The sequence below is a fragment of the Pleurodeles waltl genome, chromosome 12, assembly GCF_031143425.1.
Source record: "Pleurodeles waltl isolate 20211129_DDA chromosome 12, aPleWal1.hap1.20221129, whole genome shotgun sequence".
Taxonomy (NCBI): Eukaryota; Metazoa; Chordata; class Amphibia; order Caudata; family Salamandridae; genus Pleurodeles; species Pleurodeles waltl.
In genome coordinates, this window is record NC_090451.1 from 694,220,765 (window position 1) to 694,241,053 (window position 20,289).

Here is a 20,289-nt window from a genome sequence, read left to right on the forward strand (position 1 = left end):
ATCCTGAGGGCCTGGTGGGAATAGCAGGAGGACTGGACTCTGATAAGTCAAATCTCTATTACTATCACCCGCCTTACCTGCATGCCATCACATACCCCCACCCCTGCCCTCACCCCCATCACCCCACCACCTCACATACACCCCACCATCACAACCCACCCATCCCAGTACCCAGCACTACATGCAACCACAATGCATGGACACCACTCGCAGCCCTGCATGGACACCCGTCACTACAGCAGGCACACTAGTGACAGTCACTTAGTCAACCAAATATCAACTCACACAAGCCAAAGCTGCCTTGGTAATAACCATAGAGGGAAACATAACCATGCACAAGATGTCACACGCAGAAACAATAACGCTGCATTTACATCCCCACAGGACCCCCACACAACGTCACCGGAGAGGAGAAGCCAGCAACATCTGGTCCCCCCACAGAAGAGGCCCACAGTGATGACAGCAGCTCTGCACGCCTGGATCAGGATGACCAACCTGGCACATCAGGGACCTCTGGACAGTCGGTTACCCAGGCACAATCCCATCCCACCACAGAGCCTCCCCACTCAGGAACCAGCACCACAGCACCCACCCAGAGGGCCCATACCACTGTCCCCAGGACACGTCAATCGGCAGTTTGTCCACCACTACAGGTACCCCAGGCAACCCCACAAACACAGGACGATCAGGGACCTGGGGTTAGTGGCAGTGGGCACACGGTTCAGGGGACAGAGGCACAGGACAACAGGGAAGCTGGGAGGACTGCTGTGCTACAGGGGGAGGACAGGCCCAGGGAACCGACTTGCCACAAGGCACTCACCAACATCCTGGGAGCATACCACCATTCCCAGGAGACCATGGGCCAGATACTGGCCAAGTTGCAGGAGACCCAGTGGCTGCAGGAGGGACAGTACCTGGGGATCAGGGAGGACCTGAGGGACATCCACACCACCCTGGTCACCATTGCAGGGGTGCTGACAGACATGGCCAACACCATGAGGTTGGCAGTGGAACACCAACGGGCCCCTGACACTAGCCACACCGATGAACAGTCTTCCGCTGATGCTAGTGGACAAGAGTCCCCACCACAGGAACAACAGGCCCCCAGCACTCCTCCCCCTGCAGAAGGAGAACCACCCCGCAAATGGTCCCTGCGATCCAGCCAGAAGCCAGAGAACATTGCCAAGACCCCAGCCAGGAAATAAGACCTCCTGATTGTCACCCTTGTGTCCCACTCTGTCACCCTGTCCACCTTCAACTGAAATTGCTACCCTCCCCATGCCCCCTTGGTCAATGCACCTGTGATACCAATAGACTGGACTCCATCCTGGATTTTCCTCCCCCATCACCCAAGTGCATTGCACATCCCCATTTACTTCTCAGCACTGAAATAAACACCCTTGGAAAAAACAAGTATGGAGCATGTCAAATGATTTAAGAATGTAGTTGTTTAATAATCTGTAGACACTGCAAACAGACAGTACAGTAATGTATACATAGGTATGACCTGTAATGTGCTGCAGTCAATACACCAGGAGCCACAGGAGGGCGCAAATATCTGCAAATAGACATGTTAAAGGGTACAAAAAGTAGCCTTTGTAGTGGGAACAGCAGCTAGCCAGAGAAAATTCACTTCACATAACAACAATGGAAGGTGAGGTTACAGTGTCTTACCAGTGTGTCACTGTTACACTGGAAGTACTGCTGTATCATAGTTGTTGTCCACATCCTCTTCCTCTTCCTCCTCTTCATCACTGTCCACAGGCTCCACCGCTGCCACACAACCATCTTCAGCCTCATCCTCCTGCAGAAAAGGCACCTGGCTTCTCAAGGCTAGGTTGTGCAACATGCAACGATGATCTGGCAGACCTTCTTGGGTGAGTAGCACAGGGATCCACCTGTCAGATAGAGGCACCTGAACCTGGCCTTCAGGAGACCAAAGGTGCGCTCAATGGTTCTCCTTGTTCGCCCATGTGCCTCATTGTAATGTTTCTCTGCCCTTGTCCTGGCATTCCTCACTGGGGTCAGTAGCCATGAGAGGTTGGGATAACCAGAGTCACCTGCAAATATCGAGGGATACCTGTTAACCAGACACTCACCCTTAGGGCCAACCCCACACCCATATGCCAACATTCACTGTGTGGGGACCATGGGCACACCTATTAGCCACACTCGGTGCCTCTGGAGTTGAGACATCACATATGGGATGCTGCTATTCCTCAGGATATAGGCATCATTCACAGACCCAGGATTTTGCATTCACGTGGGAGATGTACTGGCCCGCCAGGCACACTATCGGCACATTCATAGAGTGAAAGCTCTTTCGATGTCTGTACATCTGTTCATTTCTCCGGGGGGGGGGACAAAGGCAATATGTGTACCATCAATAGCACCAATGATGTTGGGGATATGTCCCATTGCAAAGAAGTAAGCCTTCACTGGGGCCAAATCCTCCACCTGGGAGAAAATGATGTAGCTGCGCATGTGTTTCATCAGGGCAGACAACACTCTGGTCAGTACTATTGAGAACATTGGCTGTGACATCCCTGCTGCCATGGCCACTGTCGCTTGGAAGGAGCCATTTGACAAGAAATGGAACACTGATAGGACTTGCACAAGAGGGGGGATCCCAGTGGGGTGACGGATAGCTGAGATCAGGTCTGGCTCCAATTGGGCACACAGCTCTTGGATTGTGGCCCTATCAAGTCTGTAGGTGAGGATAATGTGCCTGTCCTTCATTGTTGCCAGTCCACCAGGGGTCTGTACACGGGGGTATGTCTCCATCTCCTATTCATCCTCAGCGGCTGAACTCTAGGGTGAAAAACGGTGAGCAGATGGTCATATTCAAACATATCCTCAGAGTAAAATGCCTTGCATTTTGTGACAGAAACAGCATGTTAATGTGTAGTCCCGTAAATGTGCCTATGTCTGCTGTGACGCAGTTAGGTGCCATGGCCTGTTCCCCCCTGAAATGGCAGCCACCTGACCTGTGTGAAGGGACAAGTGGAAATGAGTTAATTCCGCTGACGTTGTGCACCATTGCAGGAGGCGGTCAAGGACCGCCGTGCAACACCTCATTGGTTATCATTGGGCCCTATGGGTTCCAGTAGCCAATGGTGATGTACGCCGGCGGTGACGGAACGAACCGCCGCGGACGTGACCGCCATTTTCTATCTGTTCACTCACTTCCTACCTGACCTTCAACAGGAGAGGACCTACACTGCAAGTGCTGCTGTGACCTGTGTCTGGAAGTGACCATAGCTCGAGTGTCTGGGGAAAGGGCCCCTGCCTTCACTTCGGAGGAGTTGGAGGGACTCTTGGATGGGGTCCTACCCCAGTACCGTTTACTTTATGGTCTTCCAGACCAACAGGTGAGTAAACTGTGAGCACTATACATGGGGCATGAATGCATGGAGTGCTGTGTGTGTGTAAGCCTCGTGTAAGGGGGGGGTGGCTGAGGGGTTCTAGGCAGAGTGCTGCATGTATGGTGGTCAATGTCTGTGCGTAAGGGGATGGGAGGGACATGGTGGGCCATGAGTGTAAAAGGCCGGACAGTATGGCTGATCCCATTTCCTATGTATCATTGTCTGCAGGTCAGCGCCCATCAGAAAAAGGGTATTTGGTGTGCCATCGCCAAGGATGTGCGGACTCTGGGGGTCTTTGACAGGCGGAGCACCCACTGTTGCAAACGGTGGGAGGACCTGCGCCGCTGGGCAAGGAAGACGGCAGAGGCCCAGTTGGGAATGGCCTCCCAACGAGGAAGGGGTGCCCGTCGAACCCTGACCCCCCTGATGTTCCGCATCCTGGCGGTGGCCTATCCAGAGTTGGATGGGCGCTTGAAGGCATCACAGCAGCCACAAAGGGGTGAGTACAGTTTCAGAATCTGAAAATTGCACGTGCTGAGGTGTTATCTGGGTGGGGGATGTGGGCTTGTGGGTGCCCCTAGACCAGGACGAACTTGGCAGGGTAGGTCCCATGTTGGGCAGGCTCTGATGCACTCCAGCCCCAAATATGATAGTGGGCATCTACTACTGGGCAGGGTCCTGTGGGTTTCAGGTGTGCTGCTAATGGCGTTAGGCATTGTACTCCATGGCCTGGTGACTAGGATTGTAAATGGTAGTGCATGGCCTAGTGCATAGGGCTGTTCCCTGTGTGTTGTGTACTCCAACGGTGGTGTTGTAGCTGGCATTGACCAAGTGTATCCTCTGTCTCCTCCCCCACCCCCTTTTTGTTTTGTCACCATGTCTTTGTGTGCATTAGCATCATCTGGTGGAGGAGCAGAGGCACCGGCGACAGAGGGTGCTGCATCCCAAATGGCCAATAAGGCTCAATCCACCGACAGTGAGGGCACCAGTGGGACGGAGGCCGAGGGGAGCACCACGGCGGAGACTGGAGGGGACAGGTCCGCCAGCGACAACTCCTCCAATGTAAACTCCCTGGTGGTGGCGGACACCTCTGTGGCCACCCCAACTACAGGTACAGCCGCCCACCCCCGTACCAGCACCGCCCTCCCAGCAGCCCCTCAGCGTGTTTCCCGTGCCCGCTCACCCAGGAGGGTGGTCATCTCCTTCGCCCCAGGCACCTCAGGCTCTGCGCCAGTCAGCCCTGCGGCCCTCAGTGAGGAGTTTATCGACATCCTGCGATCCATCTCTGTTGGGCAGTCAACCATAGTTAATGCCATCCAGGGTCTAACAGGGCATTTGCAACAAACAAATGCATTCCTGGAGGGCATTCACTCTGGCTTGGCGGCCCAACAGAGATCATTCCAGACTCTGGCCAACTCCCTGATGGCAGCCATTGTCCCTGTCTCTTGCTACCTCCTCCATCTTCCTCTACCCAGTCCCATTCCCCTCAGCCCCAGCCTATCCCAAGCACACCATCAGACCAGCATACACTCAAATCAACACACAAAAGTGGCTCTGGCAAACACAAGCACCACACTTCATCCCACAGGCACTCACACAAGCATCATCTAGATGCAGACACAACAACATCCACTGCCTCCACTGTGTCCCCCTCCTCCTCGTCGTCCACCTCCCTCCTAGAAGCGTCTCCACTCACACCTGCATGCACTACATCCTTATCCACTACCCCCATCACCATCCTCCCAAAGTACACAAACTCAAGCACTCAGACAGCCATCCACCTCACGACAGCATGTAGCCCATGCACCTGCACCCAAACACAGCAGACAGACACCTCCTATCACCACTTCCTCTTCCTGCACTCCCAAACCATCACCCTCTTCCAGCCCCAGTGTCCCTAAAAAGCTTTTCCTCTCCACCCTTGACCTATTCCCTGCCCGCCCCCCCCCCCCACCGTCCTTCACTTCGGGCCAGGGGGATCAGGACCCAGGCTAGCACCACAGCCACACAGTCCACGGCCACTGTCATTTCTGCAGCCACTGCAGTTGTGAGAGGCTCCGAGACGACACCCATCCACACAGCCAGTGTGCCTGCACCAGCTGCCAAGGGCAAAAAGGGAGCACCAGCTGGCAAAGCCAAAAAGGGAGCACCAGCTGGCAAAAGCAAGGAGGCACCACCAGCTGGCAAAAGCAAGGAGGCACCACCAGCTGGCAAAGGCAAGAAGGGGCCACCAGCTGCCTAGGGCAGGAAGGGACCACCAGCTGCCAAGGGCAATGACAAAGGCACAGACGCCGCAAGCAGGATGGATATAGAGCCTGGTGCTGGAGCAGCATCTGAGAAAACAACACCAGCCATGGCACTTCAGCCGTCCGAGGCTGCAGGGGAAGGGCTGGAGCGTCCCCCCACCACCGGCAGCAATGCTGCCAGCACCACCACTTGCACCGCCAGCAGCACCACTGCCAGCAGCAGCAGCCCCAGTGGGCAGCCCTCCAAGGCTGCAGGGGAAGGGCTGGAGCCTTCCCCCACCACAGGCAGCACCGCCGCCAGCCCAACCACTGCCACCACGCAGCAGCCGTCACAGCCGGCGGGCAGTGTGTAGTTGTGCCTCCATGGGCTGTAGTGCGTCCTTGCCCCTGTAGGTGTGACACCCAGGTGAAAGACTGTGACCTTGCACTCCCCAAGATCTGCATCACAGGGCACAAAGCCCCCTCCAGAACTAGTGGAAGAAGACATCCACTCACCCCCTCCTGTCCAGGATGAAGCACACTGGGCACAAAGCCCCCTCCAGAACCAGTGGAGAAGCCATACACTTGAGAGACTGTAGCCTTACACTCCCCAGCACCAAGCAGTTGGCAGACCACCTACTAGAGAGACTATGGCTTTGCACTTCCCAGGACCAAGCAGTGGGCAAACCACCCACTAGAGAGACTGTGGCTTTGCACTCCCCAGGACCAACCAGTGGGCATACCACCCACTAGGGAGACTGTGGCTGTGCACTCCCCAGGACCAACTAGTGGACAGACCACCCACTAGAGAGACTGTGGCTGTGCACTCCCCAGGACCAAGCAGTGGGCAGACCACCCACTAGAGAGACTGTGGCTGTGCACTCCCCTGGACCAAGCAGTGGGCAAACCACCCACTAGAGAGACTGTGGCTTTGCATTCCCCAGGACCAAGCAGTGGGAAGACCACCCACTGACCAAGCAGTGGGCAGACCACCCACTAGATAGACTGTGGCTTTGCACTCCCCAGGACCAAGCAGTGGGCAGAACACCCACAAGGGAGACTGTGTATTTGTACTCCCCAGGACCAAGCAATGGGCAGACCACCCACTGGAGAGACTGTGGCTGTGCACTCCCCAGGACCAAGCAGTGGGCAGACCACCCACTGGAGAGACTGTGGCTGTGCACTCCCCAGGACCAGGCAGTGGGGAGACCACCCACTAGAGAGACTGTGGCTGTGCACTCCCCTGAACCAAGCAGTGGGCAAACCACCCACTAGAGAGACTGTGGCTTTGCACACCCAGGACCAAGCAGTGGGCAGACCACCCACTGACCAAGCAGTGGGCAGACCACCCACTAGAGAGACTGTGGCTTTGCACTCCCCAGGACCAAGCAGTGGGCAGAAAACCCACAAGGAAGACTGTGGCTTTGTACTCCCCAGGTCCAAACAATGGGCAGACCACCCACTGGAGAGACTGTGGCTGTGCACTCCCCAGGACCAAGCAGTGGGCAGACCACCCATTGGTGAGACTGTGGCTGTGCACTCCCCAGGACCTAGCAGTGGGCAAACCACTCACTAGAGAGACTGTGGCTTTGCACTCCCCAGGAACAAGCAGTGGGCAGACCACCCACTAGAGAGACTGGCTTTGCACTCCCCAGGACCAAGCAGTGGGCAGACCACCCACTGACCAAGCAGTGGGCAAACCACCCACTAGAGAGTCTGTGGCTTTGCACTCTCCAGGACCAAGCAGTGGGCAGACCACCTACTGGAGAGACTGTGGCTTTGCACTCCACAGGATTAAGCAGTGGGCAGACCACCCACTAGAGAGACTGTGGCTGTGCACTCCCCAGGACCTAGCAGTGGGCAAACCACTCACTAGAGAGACTGTGGCTTTGCACTCCCCAGGAACAAGCAGTGGGCAGACCACCCACTAGAGAGACTGGCTTTGCACTCCCCAGGACCAAGCAGTGGGCAGACCACCCACTGACCAAGCAGTGGGCAAACCACCCACTAGAGAGTCTGTGGCATTTCACTCCCCAGGACCAAGCGGTGGGCAGACCACCCACTAGAGAGACTGTGGCTTTGCACTCCCCAGGACCATGCAGTGGGCAAACCACCCACTAGAGTGACTGTGGCTTTGCACTCCCAGGACAGAGTGCTGGGCAAGTGGCCCCCTCCAGGAGCAGTGGCGTTGTACCATCTCCCGGCTGAGGTGCCCCCCCTTCCCCCTGAGGTGCCTGTGTATTTTCGACCTGATGCCCCAGCAGTGTTCTCTCCGTATTGAGGCAGGAGTCAAGTGGGGCCTTGGCCTATGTGATATGGCCCTGTGGCCCACAGAGATTATGGACTGGGCAGTGTCACTCCATTTGTATATATTGTAGATACTGTTTTGTGCATTGAGGGCGTATTTCTAGAACTTTATGTTATTACACTGACTTTACTCACTTCCTTTTGTCCTTGTGTTATTCCTGAGGGGTACAGGGTGGATATGTAATGTTGTTGCATCTGTTTGTGTGTATGGTGTTGGGGGTGGGGGTGGGGGTGTTGCGTGTGTGTGTGTCACTCTCTTTTTCCTCCCTCTCCTCCCTTGTGTGCTAGGTGCGGTACTCACTGTGGTCATCTTCGCCGCCATTGGTATTCTTGGTGTAGGAGGAGGTAAACCAGCATAGGTAACACCTGTAGTTCGGGCTCCATGACGTCATGGTTCTTCCTTAAGTGTCCAGAGGTGAGTCGTTTCCCTTCTGTGTACTGTTTCCGCCGTGCTTTTGATGGCATTGGTACCGCCCGGGAAGAGCTGGCGGATTGGCTTGTTGTAATAGTGTGGGTGGTACATTGTCTTCCGCCTGGCTGTTGGCGGTTACCGCTGTGGTGCTTGTTGCTACCGCCATGGCGGTCGGTGTGTTAAAGTGGCTGTCTGTGTTGGCGGTTTCTGCCGTGCTCATAATTCCATTTTTTTATACTGCCGGCCTGTTGGCGGTATTACCGCCGCTATATCACCGACCGCCAGGGTTGTAATGAGGGCTGCAATGTCTTTCCTCCTATGACCCCCTATTCCATTGGGCCACTAGAGAAAATTCTTAGTGAACAGAGCCAACTAGAGTTTTGTCAACCGAAAACTAAATGGCCCCCCCTGTCTAAATGAGACAGGTGGGCCTATGGCGTTTGCAATGGAGTACCCTGTCTGCCAAACTCAATATGAGGCCCTAAGAATGTAGTAACAAAAGCAGGTTTTTTATCCAGTGTTAAATAGTGTATGTCCATTAAGTTATAAAAACAGGGGTATTTAATTGCACTACAAGACCATTAGATTTTTGTTTTTTTTTGTTAACAACTAGGAATTTATCCTTAGAATGCACTTTAAGTAGATCGGAGCAAACAGTTCTTTCTGGCTATACTCGCCCCATCTGTCTCATTATTACCCACTATTTAAATAATGTTTTATGTGCTTGTCCAGTGCTATGTATGCCATGACAATGTTTTTTTAGGACATGTTTTACCTAGCTATCCAAGGACTGAAAAAAACTATGGACTTTATTACAGACCCACCAATCCTCTCTCCGATTGTTTCTATATTTTAATTTTCAAATCCTCTTTTTGATCTGTATTAACTGTCTAATTGACTGAACTCCTGAGGAACCCTTGATACTGAAGTCTCTCTAAGTATTACTCAGGCAGCTCATTGCGTCATCCAAAGTAAAGTACTATAACAACATCATCAATAAAGCCACCAACAGAAGCAGAACACTGAGCAAGGCAATCAGCAGGATCATTGAAAAAGCAGTAGATATTTGTAGGAATTGCTATTAGGAAATATGTACCTCTGTAAACAGCGTTTTGCATTTCTTCAATAGCGATTTCTATGAAGTTGCTATTTAAGAAATGCAAAATTGTATTTTTGTACATTTGGCCCATTGTGTCAGGTTTTCTTGGTGTTCTGCATGGGCTCTTCTTAACAGTAAGGGGAGTAAGAGGTAAGAGCATTCTGACGTATAGCCTTCTTATGTACCTAGAGGCAACACACTTCAGGCCAATAGAACCTCAAAGTTGATCATGGTAATCACCTTGATAGAGTGAGATGGACATTAATGGACTACTCATTCTTCTCCCAGATGTACCTATTTCAAGTATGCAAAATGCTCATCCACCTAAGTGGGATGCTTCATTGTCGGGTGGTTCCTCAACTGGACTCCTTTAGTGTTTTGTCTGGATGGACTTCCTCATTTGGAGCTCTTGCTGGAAATGTTTTTGTTGAATATTTAGACCAGACAGAGGGGTCCACACAAAGAAAGGACTAGCACTACTGATAAATTAATTAGAGGACAATTTATTCTAGCTGTCTATGGTAAAGTTAAAGACCAATGGAAAGAGTTAGAATGTGAAAGGATGATCAGTGGCCCTCCCATCCCTTGGTTGACATGCTTAAGCCACCAAGTTAAAGCCCGATATGGAGTCTGTGGCTTTCTTTAAGACCTAGACCTCTGTTTATGCAACCCTTGCTCTGACGCTAATCTGTCTAGATCAAACTAGAGCGTTGTGAGATGCAAGTGCTGATGTCACACAAAGGAAACAACCCTATTTGAGAAATCGCCTGTTGGAAGAGAACACCAAATTGGAGGTACAAGGAGAATAAATATAAAGCTCAACATTGTCACTGTAAGAGGTTACATGCACTCAATGGTGCAGCTTGTGATAAATCAAAGACACCCCACTGCAAACCATTCAGGTGCCATTCCCTAAGTGTGATTTAAAACAGGCACATCCAATATTCAAAAGTGGAGATGGATATCCTATTTTGATAACTGCAGCATTAGCGTGTTTACCCTATTGGGCATATGGATCCCATGTAGGGGGCCACCTAGTAACGTACTATAATCAAACGCTGGAGAAATAATTTGCTCTACTTGAATGACAACACAAAAATGTTGATCAACTGACCATGCCATTATACTTGATATACACGAGTTTTCTGCTAAAGAAAACATTTAATGTAGCATCAAAACTCCCAAATACTGACGGTAAAAGATCATTTTACTACATAAAGTTTCTTTCATCAGCAATCGCCTATCAGTAGGCACAGGATGATGCTAAAAGGCACATATGACAACTGAAATAGGTCACAGAACTACAAAGAGTTCCCCTTTTTGATAACCACCTTATCAGTAGACTTGAGATTGATGCTGTGTGATTGTGTCAGGTGCCACAATGTAACATAAAATACTGCATGCACCATGGAAACATGCTTATGATACACCAGCTCCATACATATTTGAGCTCAGTGTACGGAGTGACAGTTTTGGATGGCACAAGGACTAAATAGGTTGACCGGCTGGCAGGTCCTCTGGATGAGGTGAGTTTTTTAGCTAGTGCAGGACACTTGCTCCCACTCAACTTATCAATGCTCTAATCCAGGGGTCTTCAAACTGGGGGTGGGCCCCTCTGAGAGGCCTCAAGTGATCCCAGTTGAGGGGGGGGGACTCCAGGCTCTGGCTAAAGGAAAGATTATGCAGATAATAGTGCTTTGTGTTAAGCAGAAAAATGTTTAATACATTTGTAAAAAGGTAACAGATCTTAACTGCGATGTTTAAATATTTAATATTTAAACATTGTCAACTTATTAGAATAGTTATGATAAATTCTGAAGGGGGGGCGATGATTGATTTATTCCCACTTGGTGGGGGGGGGGCACTGCATTAACATGTTTGAAAACCACTGCTCTAATCAGACCTTTCCCATTGCCGTTCCTGCACAAGAAGAGCAAACTGTAAATGATAAATTTGTTTTAGGTGGGTGAGGGTTTTGCATCCTTATTTAAGTCCTTATTTAAGTACACCAAGGAGATGAATGAGAGGAACATCAATGTCCATTCACTCTACCAAGTTGGTTAGCATGAACAACTTTGAGATTCTTTGAGCTGAAATGTTCTGCAGGACATTTTTTCCTTCTTATGGTTATATCACGCTGTTCGTCTTTTCTACTATCTATGCCGCTTTGCCCCTGTGCATCAGTCTTGCATATTTTCCTTTCCTTCATAGTGGAGTTCAGCCTTAGTTTTACTGCCCTGGTCTTTTATCTCTTCATTTTTTTAAAGTATTGTGGTGATTGAGACTTCACTTCTCACTTAAGCATTGATCACAAGTCAGATGTTGTCCCTTTCTCCACCCAAGTGATTTTTCTTGCCTTACTTGGGAGTGAAATCTTTTATTCCTTCTTTCCCTTACTCATATTTTTGTTGTACCCAGGCATTTCTTCTTTTTGTAATCTCTAAATCAGTTGAATGAAAAAGACTGTCACAGAAACTGTTCTCTATACCTCTGTTAAGGACACCGCAGGAGCCACTGATCCAGCCCATCAGCTCTCTTACAGAAGATGAGACATCTTCAAGTTGGTTCCACTCTGCTTTCCATCTCATGACAGGGACAAAGGCTTCTGCACTTGGAACCCACAGTGGAGAGTATGTAGATTTAGGATGGGATGGTGTGGCAAATGGCCACCAGCTGTCATCTCAACTCTTTTATGGGACCCCAGGGATCACAAACTGAGCACACTTTCCTGCACCACTTACTTTCACATGCAGGTACCTTCCTGTAATCCCCACACTGGGGCTTCTCCCAGGCAGGGTGAATCATTCCACCTCATCTGTCTCAGCTGGTTACCCGATTCATAGTCACAGATCCACTTGACATCCAGTGGCACAACCACCTTTGACACTTCTACTTTGTTTTACAGAGACCACTATGACACTGGTTTGTTTAGAGTTGAATACAAATTGAGCTACATGGAGAGGCAGCCATTAAAGCAGTTGCAAATCCCATGCTAAGAGAATTGTTTAGGAATGGAATGGTCCCAAACCATCTGCTCCATTGTAGGCGGGGCGATGACCCGTAATTCAGCTTTCTCCCAACTGGAAGTAAGTCTTACTTTGAAGTTGAGCTGCCTGTTTTCATGTCCCTAGAAATGTAAGTGTTGCACTGCTACATGATGTCAGATTGCTGCAGAGCCCTCTGTATATTCTCTTCTGAAATTTGACAGTTCTTAGTATTGCCTTTATATTAAAGCACACTGTCCCTTTGAGAAAGAACAGGTGGTTAAAGTAGGGGTTGGGGAATGTCTATTTATTAGGATAACAAACTACACCATTGTAAAAAAGAATGTAGAGATGTACCTTTAAAAATAAACTCCGCCTCCTTGCAGTTGTACTGCAGCCACTCCAGGAAGCAGCGTTCCTTCAGCGAAAGGTTATGGTGACTCTCGGTAAAGTCCCATAGCAGAATGTCCTGGAACTCCTTGTCCTCTTCTTCCACCAACCTCATGCGCCCCAGACTAGAGGATACAGCCATTAAAAAGAGGCGTTTTACCCAGTAGCCCGACACCTCCGCTTCCACTGCCCAAGTCTGGCGCAGGGCCGCTCTCCTGACGCTCGATGTTGGGTGGGACTTTATGGCCAGCAGCAGCAGCGGTTTACCACCAGGAGTTTGGCAGTGACCTTTCTTCTCCTGCAGGACAGTGCAGTTGTAGTTCTGGAGGTGTGGGAACTCTGCCTTGTGCTGAGTGAGGTTGAGGTGGTAGGAGAGCGTGCCGTATGTGAGCCAGACGGAGCGCCTCATCAAAAGTGGCTGGGCCAGCATGACTGGTGATTGCCTGCTGATGCCCACACAGCCTGAGGGCCAACACCTCCAACCATTCTTTGCAAACAGCCAGACATTTAAAAATATGAACAGGCACAGTCCCCAAAAACCTTTCCTCCATCTATTCATGTTGCCTTCTGTCCTACAAGAAATACAACACAGCAGAGTTAGAAAAACTCAAAGAATACCAAGGACCACAGAACACAATATTTTGGAATTAACAGAATCACAGAAAAAATGTTGAGATGATGTACTTGAAACAAACATACAAAGAAACTGTGAAACTCTAGCCAATCTCATTTGGAAAACGCCAAGGTAAGGATTTAACACAAGAAAGGGCTTTGGGGTTGAGATGTTCAAACTTGTAGGCTTTGGAACTGCAAACCCAAGTCACATTGTACCAAATCTGTGGCTCCGGATGACTCTTTAGAGAAAAGAGTTCCCACACCTCCAGCGCCTAACTGCTTGCAATTCCTTATAGAATATTTCAATGGTTTGTGACCAGAATTGAGGTCTCAAACCATTAATCAGTTACTAACACCAGAATCGTTGTGGAATCCATGTCCAAAGTGGAAGCAGTCCATGAAAGACACCTTCCACTTTAGAAATGTGTGCTCTTTGGCCTTGCAAGGGAGCCATGGGCTATAATGCAAGCAAAGATAATGGTCCCTTGAGCCCTTTTTTTAGGTAGCAAAAATAGCTGTAACTAGTATGCAGTGGGCCCCTAACACCACAGTGCCCCTGTACCATTGCACCTGATGCACTGGTACCTATGTCCCATCTTTGATGTACTGCTTCACAATCTTTTTCCTTTATCCTTTCTAAGCACCTTCAAGCCCCTCCTTCTCTTGCTTTTTGTAAGGAAATGCCTCTTTGGCATGGTTACCCCCTGACTTTTTGCCTTTGCTGATGCTAAGTTTTGATTTGAAAGTGTGCTGAGGCCTGCTAACCAGGCCCCAGCACCAGTGTTCTTTCCCTAACCTGTACTTTTGTTTTCACAATTGGCACACCCTGGCATCCAGGTAAGTCCCTTGTAAATGGTACCCCTGGTACCAAGGGCCCTGATGCCAGGGAAGGTCTCTAAGGGCTGCAGCATATCTTATGCCACCCTGGGGACCCTTCACTCAGCACAGACACACTGCTTGCCAGCTTGTGTGTGCTGGTGAGGAAAAAACGAGTAAGTCGACATGGCACTCCCCTCAGGGTGCCATGCCAACCTTACACTCCCTATGTAGTATAGATAAGTCACCCCTCTAGCAGGCCTTACAGCCCTAAGGCAGGGTGTACTATACCATAGGTGAGGGCACAAGTGCATGAGCACTGTGCCCCTACAGTGTCTAAGCAAAACCTTAGACATTGTAAGTGCAAGGTAGCCATAAGAGTATATGTTCTGGGAGTCTGTCATACATGAACTCCACAGCACCATAGTGGTTACACTGAAAACTGGGAAGTTTGGTATCAAACTTCTCAGCACAATAAATGCACACTGATGCCAGTGTACATTCTATTGTAACATACACCCCAGAGGGCACCTTAGAGGTGCCCCCTGAAACCTTAACCAACTACCCGTGTAGGCTGACTGGTTTTAGCAGCCTGCCTCACTCGAGACATGTTGCTGGACACATGGGGAGAGTGCCTTTGTCACTCTGTGGCTAGTAACAAAGCCTGTACTGGGTGGAGATGCTTATCACCTCCCCCTTGCAGGACTGTAACACCTAGCGGTGAGCCTCAAAGGCTCACCCCCTTTGTTACCGCACCACAGGGCATTCCAGCTAGTGGAGTTGCCCGCCCCCTCCGGCCACGTCCCCACTTTTGGCAGCAAGGCCGGAGGAGATAATGAGAAAAACAAGGAGGAGCCACTGACCAGTCAGGACAGCCCCTAAGGCAACCTGAGCTGAAGTGACTCTGACTTTTAGGAATCCTCCATCTTGCAGATGGAGGATCCCCCCAATAGGGATAGGAATGTGACCCCCTCCCCTTGGGAGGAGGCACAAAGAGGGTGTAGCCACCCTCAGGGCTAGTAGCCATTGGCTACTGCCCTCCCTGACCTAAACACACCCCTAAATTCTGTATTTAGGGGCTCCCCAGAACCTAGGAACTCAGATTCCTGCCACCTAAGAAGAAGAGGACTGCTGAGCTGAAAAACCCTGCAGAGAAGACAGAGACACCAACTGCTTTGGCCCCAGCTCTACCGGCCTGTCTCCCCACTTCTAAAGACACTGCTCCAGTGACGCTTTCCCCAGGACCAGCGACCTCTGAATCCTCAGAGGACTGCCCTGCTCTAGAAGGACCAAGAAACTCCTGAGGACAGCGGCTCTGTTCACCCAAGACTGCAACTTTGTTTCCAAAGAAGCAACTTCAAGACAACTGTGCTTCCCGCCGGAAGCGTGAGACTTGCTACTCTGCACCCGACGCCCCCGGCTCGACTTGTGGAGAAACAACACTTCAGGGAGGACTCCCCGGCGACTACGAGACTGTGAGTAGCCAGAGTTGCCCCCCCTGATCCCCCACAGTGACGCCTGCAGAGGGAATCCCGAGGCTCCCCCTGACCGTGACTGCCTGACTCCCAGATCCCAACGCCTGGAAAAGAATCTGCACCCGCAGCCCCCAGGACCTGAAAGATCGGAACTCCAGTGCAGGAGTGACCCCCAGGAGGCCCTCTCCCTTGCCCAGGTGGTGGCTACCCCGAGGAGCCCCCCCCCCTTGCCTGCCTGCATCGCTGAAGAGACCCCTTGGTCTCCCATTGATTTACATTGGAAACCCGACGTGTGTTTGCACACTGCACCCGGCCGCCCCCGTGCTGCTGAGGGTGTACTTTCTGTGCTAACTTGTGTCCCCCCGGTGCCCTACAAAACCCCCCTTGTCTGCCCTCCGAAGACGTGGGTACTTACCTGCTGGCAGACTGGAACCGGGGCACCCCCTTCTCCATTGAAGCCTATGCGTTTTGGGCACCACTTTGAACTCTGCACCTGACCGGCCCTGAGCTGCTGGTGTGGTAACCTTGGGGTTGCTCTGAACCCCCAACGGTGGGCTACCTTGGACCCAAACTTGAACCCCGTAGGTGGTTTACTTACCTGCAAGAACTAACAAACTCTTACTCCCCCTAGGAACTGTGAAAATTGCACTGTCTAGTTTTAAAATAGCTATATGTGATTTATTTGAAAAGTATATATGCTATTGTGATTATTCAAAGTTCCTAAAGTACTTACCTGCAATACCTTTCATTTGAAGTATTACATGTAAAATTTGAACCTGTGGTTCTTAAAATAAACTAAGAAAATATATTTTTCTATACAAAAACCTATTGGCCTGGAATTGTCTCTGAGTGTGTGTTCCTCATTTATTGCCTGTGTGTGTACAACAAATGCTTAACACTACTCCTTTGATAAGCCTACTGCTCGACCACACTACCACAAAATAGAGCATTAGTATTATCTCTTTTTGCCACTATCTTACCTCTAAGGGGAACCTTTGGACTCTGTGCATACTATTCCTTACTTTGAAATAGTGCATACAGAGCCAACTTCCTACATTGGTGGATCAGCGGTGGGGTACAAGACTTTGCATTTGCTGGACTACTCAGCCAATACCTGATCACACGACAAATTCCAAAAATTGTCATTAGAAATTGATTTTTGCAATTTGAACTATTTTTCTAAATTCTTAAAAGTCCTGCTAGGGCCTTGTGTTAGTCCCTGTTAGCATTTCTTTTAGAGTTTAAAAGTTTTGTAAAAGTTTGAATTAGGTTCTAGAACTAGTTTTAGATTCTTAAAAAGTATTCCAACTTTTAGAAATATAATGCCTGGTGCAGATGAGAATGTGGTGGAACTCGACCTCACACCTTACCTCCATCTTAAGATGAGGGAGCTAAGGTCTCTCTGCAAAATAAATAAAGAAAATCCCAATTGGCTTAAGACCCTCCAAACAACAGCTCCAGGAGCTTTTGGCAGAGTTTGAAAAAGCCCACCCCTCTGAGGATGACAACCCAGAGGATGAGGATAGTGACTTGGAGGAGAATTCCCGCCTTCCAGTCCTAAATAGGGAACCCAGGGACCCTCAATCCCTGATTCCAACTGTGTTAGTCAGAGATGCTGCTTCCCTCACAGGAGGGGCCAGCACTTCTAAAATCACTGAGGATAGCCTCAGTGAAGATGACCTCCTGTTAGCCAGGATGGCCAAAAGATTGGCTTTGGAGAGTTAGCTCCTAGCCATAGAAAGGGAAAGACAAGAGATGGGTTTTGGTCCCATCTATGGTGGCAGCAACTTAAATAGGGTCAGAGATTCTCCTGACATGTTGAAAATCCCTAAAGGGATTGTGACTAAATATGAAGATGGTGATGACATCACCAAATGGTTCACAGCTTTTGAGAGGGCTTGTGCAACCAGAAAAGTAAACAGATCTCACTGGGGTGCTCTCCTTTGGGAAATGTTCACTGGAAAGTGTAAGGATAGACTCCTCACACTCTCTGGAAAAGATGCAGAATCTTATGACCTCATGAAGGGAACCCTGATTGAGGGCTTTGGATTCTCCACTGAGGAGTATAGAATTAGATTCAGGGGGGCTCAAAAATCCTCGAGCCAGACCTGGGTTGATTTTGTGGACTACTCAGTGAAAACACTGGATGGTTGGATTCAAGGCAGTGGTGTAAATGATTATGATGGGCTGTACAATTTATTTGTGAAAGAACACCTATTAAGTAATTGTTCAAATGATAAACTGCATCAGCATCTGGTAGACCTAGGACCAATTTCTCCCCAAGAATTGGGAAAGAAGGCGGACCATTGGGTCAAGACTAGGGTGACCAAGACTTCCACAGGGGGTGACCAAAAGAAATGGGTCACAAAGCCTCCCAAGGGGAAGAGTGTTGAGACATCCAAAAACAAAAATAGTAAAGAGTCTTCTACAGGCCCCCAAAAACCTGCACAGGAGGGTGGGCCCAGAGCCTCTTCACAAAACAATTTTGGGTACAAGGGTAAAAACTTTGATCCCAAAAAGGCCTGGTGTCATAGCTGTAATCATCCTGGACACCAAACTGGAGACAAGGCCTGTCCCAAGAAAAGTACCACTTCCAACTCCACTCCAGCTAACACTGGAATGGCTAGTCTCCAAGTGGGATCAACAGTGTGCCCAGAGCAAATCAGGTGTCACACTGAAGCTACATTAGTCTCTGAGGGTGGGGTGGATTTAGCCACACTGGCTGCCTGGCCTCCTAATATGCAAAAATACAGGCAGCAGCTCTTAATTAATGGGACAACTGTAGAAGGCCTGAGGGATACAGGTGCCAGTGTCACTATGGTGACAGAGACACTGGTTTCCCCTGGTCAGTACCTGGCTGGACAAACTTATCCAGTCACCAATGCTGACAATCAGACTAAAGTACATCCCATGGCTATGGTAACTTTAGAGTGGGGAGGGGTCAATGGCCTGAAACAGGTGGTGGTCTCCTCAAATATCCCAGTAGACTGTTTGCTTGGAAATGACCTGGAGTCCTCAGCGTGGGCTGGGGTAGAACTGAAAACCCATGCAGCCATGCTGGGTATCCCTGAACTGGTGTGTGTCAAGACAAGGGCACAGTGCAAGGCTCAGGGTGAAAAGGTAGAGCTGGAGCCTGGAAAAATGGCCCAGCCTACCAAGAGAAAAGGAAAGACAAATGGGAAACCAGCTACAACACAACAACAAAAAGAGAACCTCTCTTCTCAGGAAGAAGTTCTGCCCTCTGAGGGAACTGAGCCTATGTAGTTAGAACCTTATCAGGTTGAGCTCTTAGGCCCAGGGGGACCCTCAAGGGAACAGTTGTGTAAAGGGCAGGAAACCTGTCCCTCTCTTGAAGGCCTTAGGCAGCAAGCTGCTGAAGAGTCCAATGGCAAGAAAACTGGAACACATAGGGTCTATTGGGAAGATGGACTCCTTTACACTGAGGCAAGAGATCCCACACCTGGTGCCACTAGGAGAGTGGTAGTGCCTCAGGAGTTTAGAGAGTTCATACTGACCTTAGCCCATGATATTCCTCTTGCTGGGCATTTGTGACAAACCAAGACGTGGGAGAGACTAGTTAACCACTTCTACTGGCCCAACATGTCCCAGAAAGTCAAGGAGTTTTGTGTCTCCTGTACCACCTGTCAAGCCAGTGGTAAGACAGGTGGACACCCAAAGGCCCCCCTCATTCCACTTCCATTGGTGGGGGTCCCCTTTGAAAGAGTGGGTGTGGACATAGTGGATCCACTTGAACCTCCCACAGCCTCGGGGAATATGTACATACTAGTAGTAGTGGATCATGCTACTAGATACCCTGAAGCTATTCCCCTTAGGTCGACTACTGCCCCTGCAGTAGCCAAGGCCCTCATTGGTATTTTTACCAGAGTGGGTTTTCCTAAGGAGGTGGTGTCTGACAGAGGTACCAACTTCATGTCAGCATCCATGAAACACATGTGGAATGAGTGTGGAGTGACTTATAAATTCACTACACCCTACCATCCACAAACTAATGGCCTTGTTGAGAGATTCAACAAGACATTAAAAGGGCATGATCATGGGGCTCCCAGAAAAACTCAAAAGGAGATGGGATGTCCTCTTGCCATGTCTGCTTTTCGCTTACAGAGAGGTGCCTCAGAAGGGAGTAGGGTTCTCACCCTTTGAACTTCTGTTTGGCCACCCTGTAAGGGGACCACTAGCTCTTGTGAAAGAAGGCTGGGAGAGACCTCTTCATGAGCCTAAACAAGACATAGTGGACTATGTACTTGGCCTACGTTCAAGGATGGCAGAGTACATGGAAAAGGCAAGTAAAAACCTTGAGGCCAGCCAACAGCTCCAGAAGTTTTGGTATGACCAAAAGGCTGCAATGGTTGAATTTCAACCAGGGCAGAAAGTCTGGGTTTTTGAGCCTGTGGCTCCCAGGGCACTTCAGGACAAATGGAGTGGCCCTTACCCAGTGCTAGAGAAGAAGAGTCAGGTCACCTACCTGGTGGACCTAGGCACTAGCAGGAGCCCCAAGAGGGTGATCCATGTGAACCGCCTGAAGCTCTTCCATGATAGGGCTGATGTGAATCTGTTGATGGTAACAGATGAGGACCAGGAAG

At 50.0% G+C, this 20,289-nt stretch overlaps 1 protein-coding gene across 5 annotated transcripts in view; it reads right to left on the reverse strand.

Moving 5' to 3' along the window:
* Positions 1-20,289, reverse strand: part of LOC138266858 (beta-1,3-galactosyltransferase 5-like) — a 65,666-nt gene that overhangs the window by 11,748 nt on the left and 33,629 nt on the right. For 4 of the 5 annotated variants that reach the window (XM_069215562.1, XM_069215561.1, XM_069215563.1 and 1 more), the window contains exon 2: positions 12,750-13,354. In XM_069215562.1, the coding sequence (XP_069071663.1) occupies positions 12,750-13,341 (592 nt within the window). In that variant the 5' untranslated portion in view covers positions 13,342-13,354. The remainder of the gene's footprint in view (positions 1-12,749; positions 13,355-20,289) is intronic. The other variant, XM_069215565.1, reaches the window with a different exon arrangement.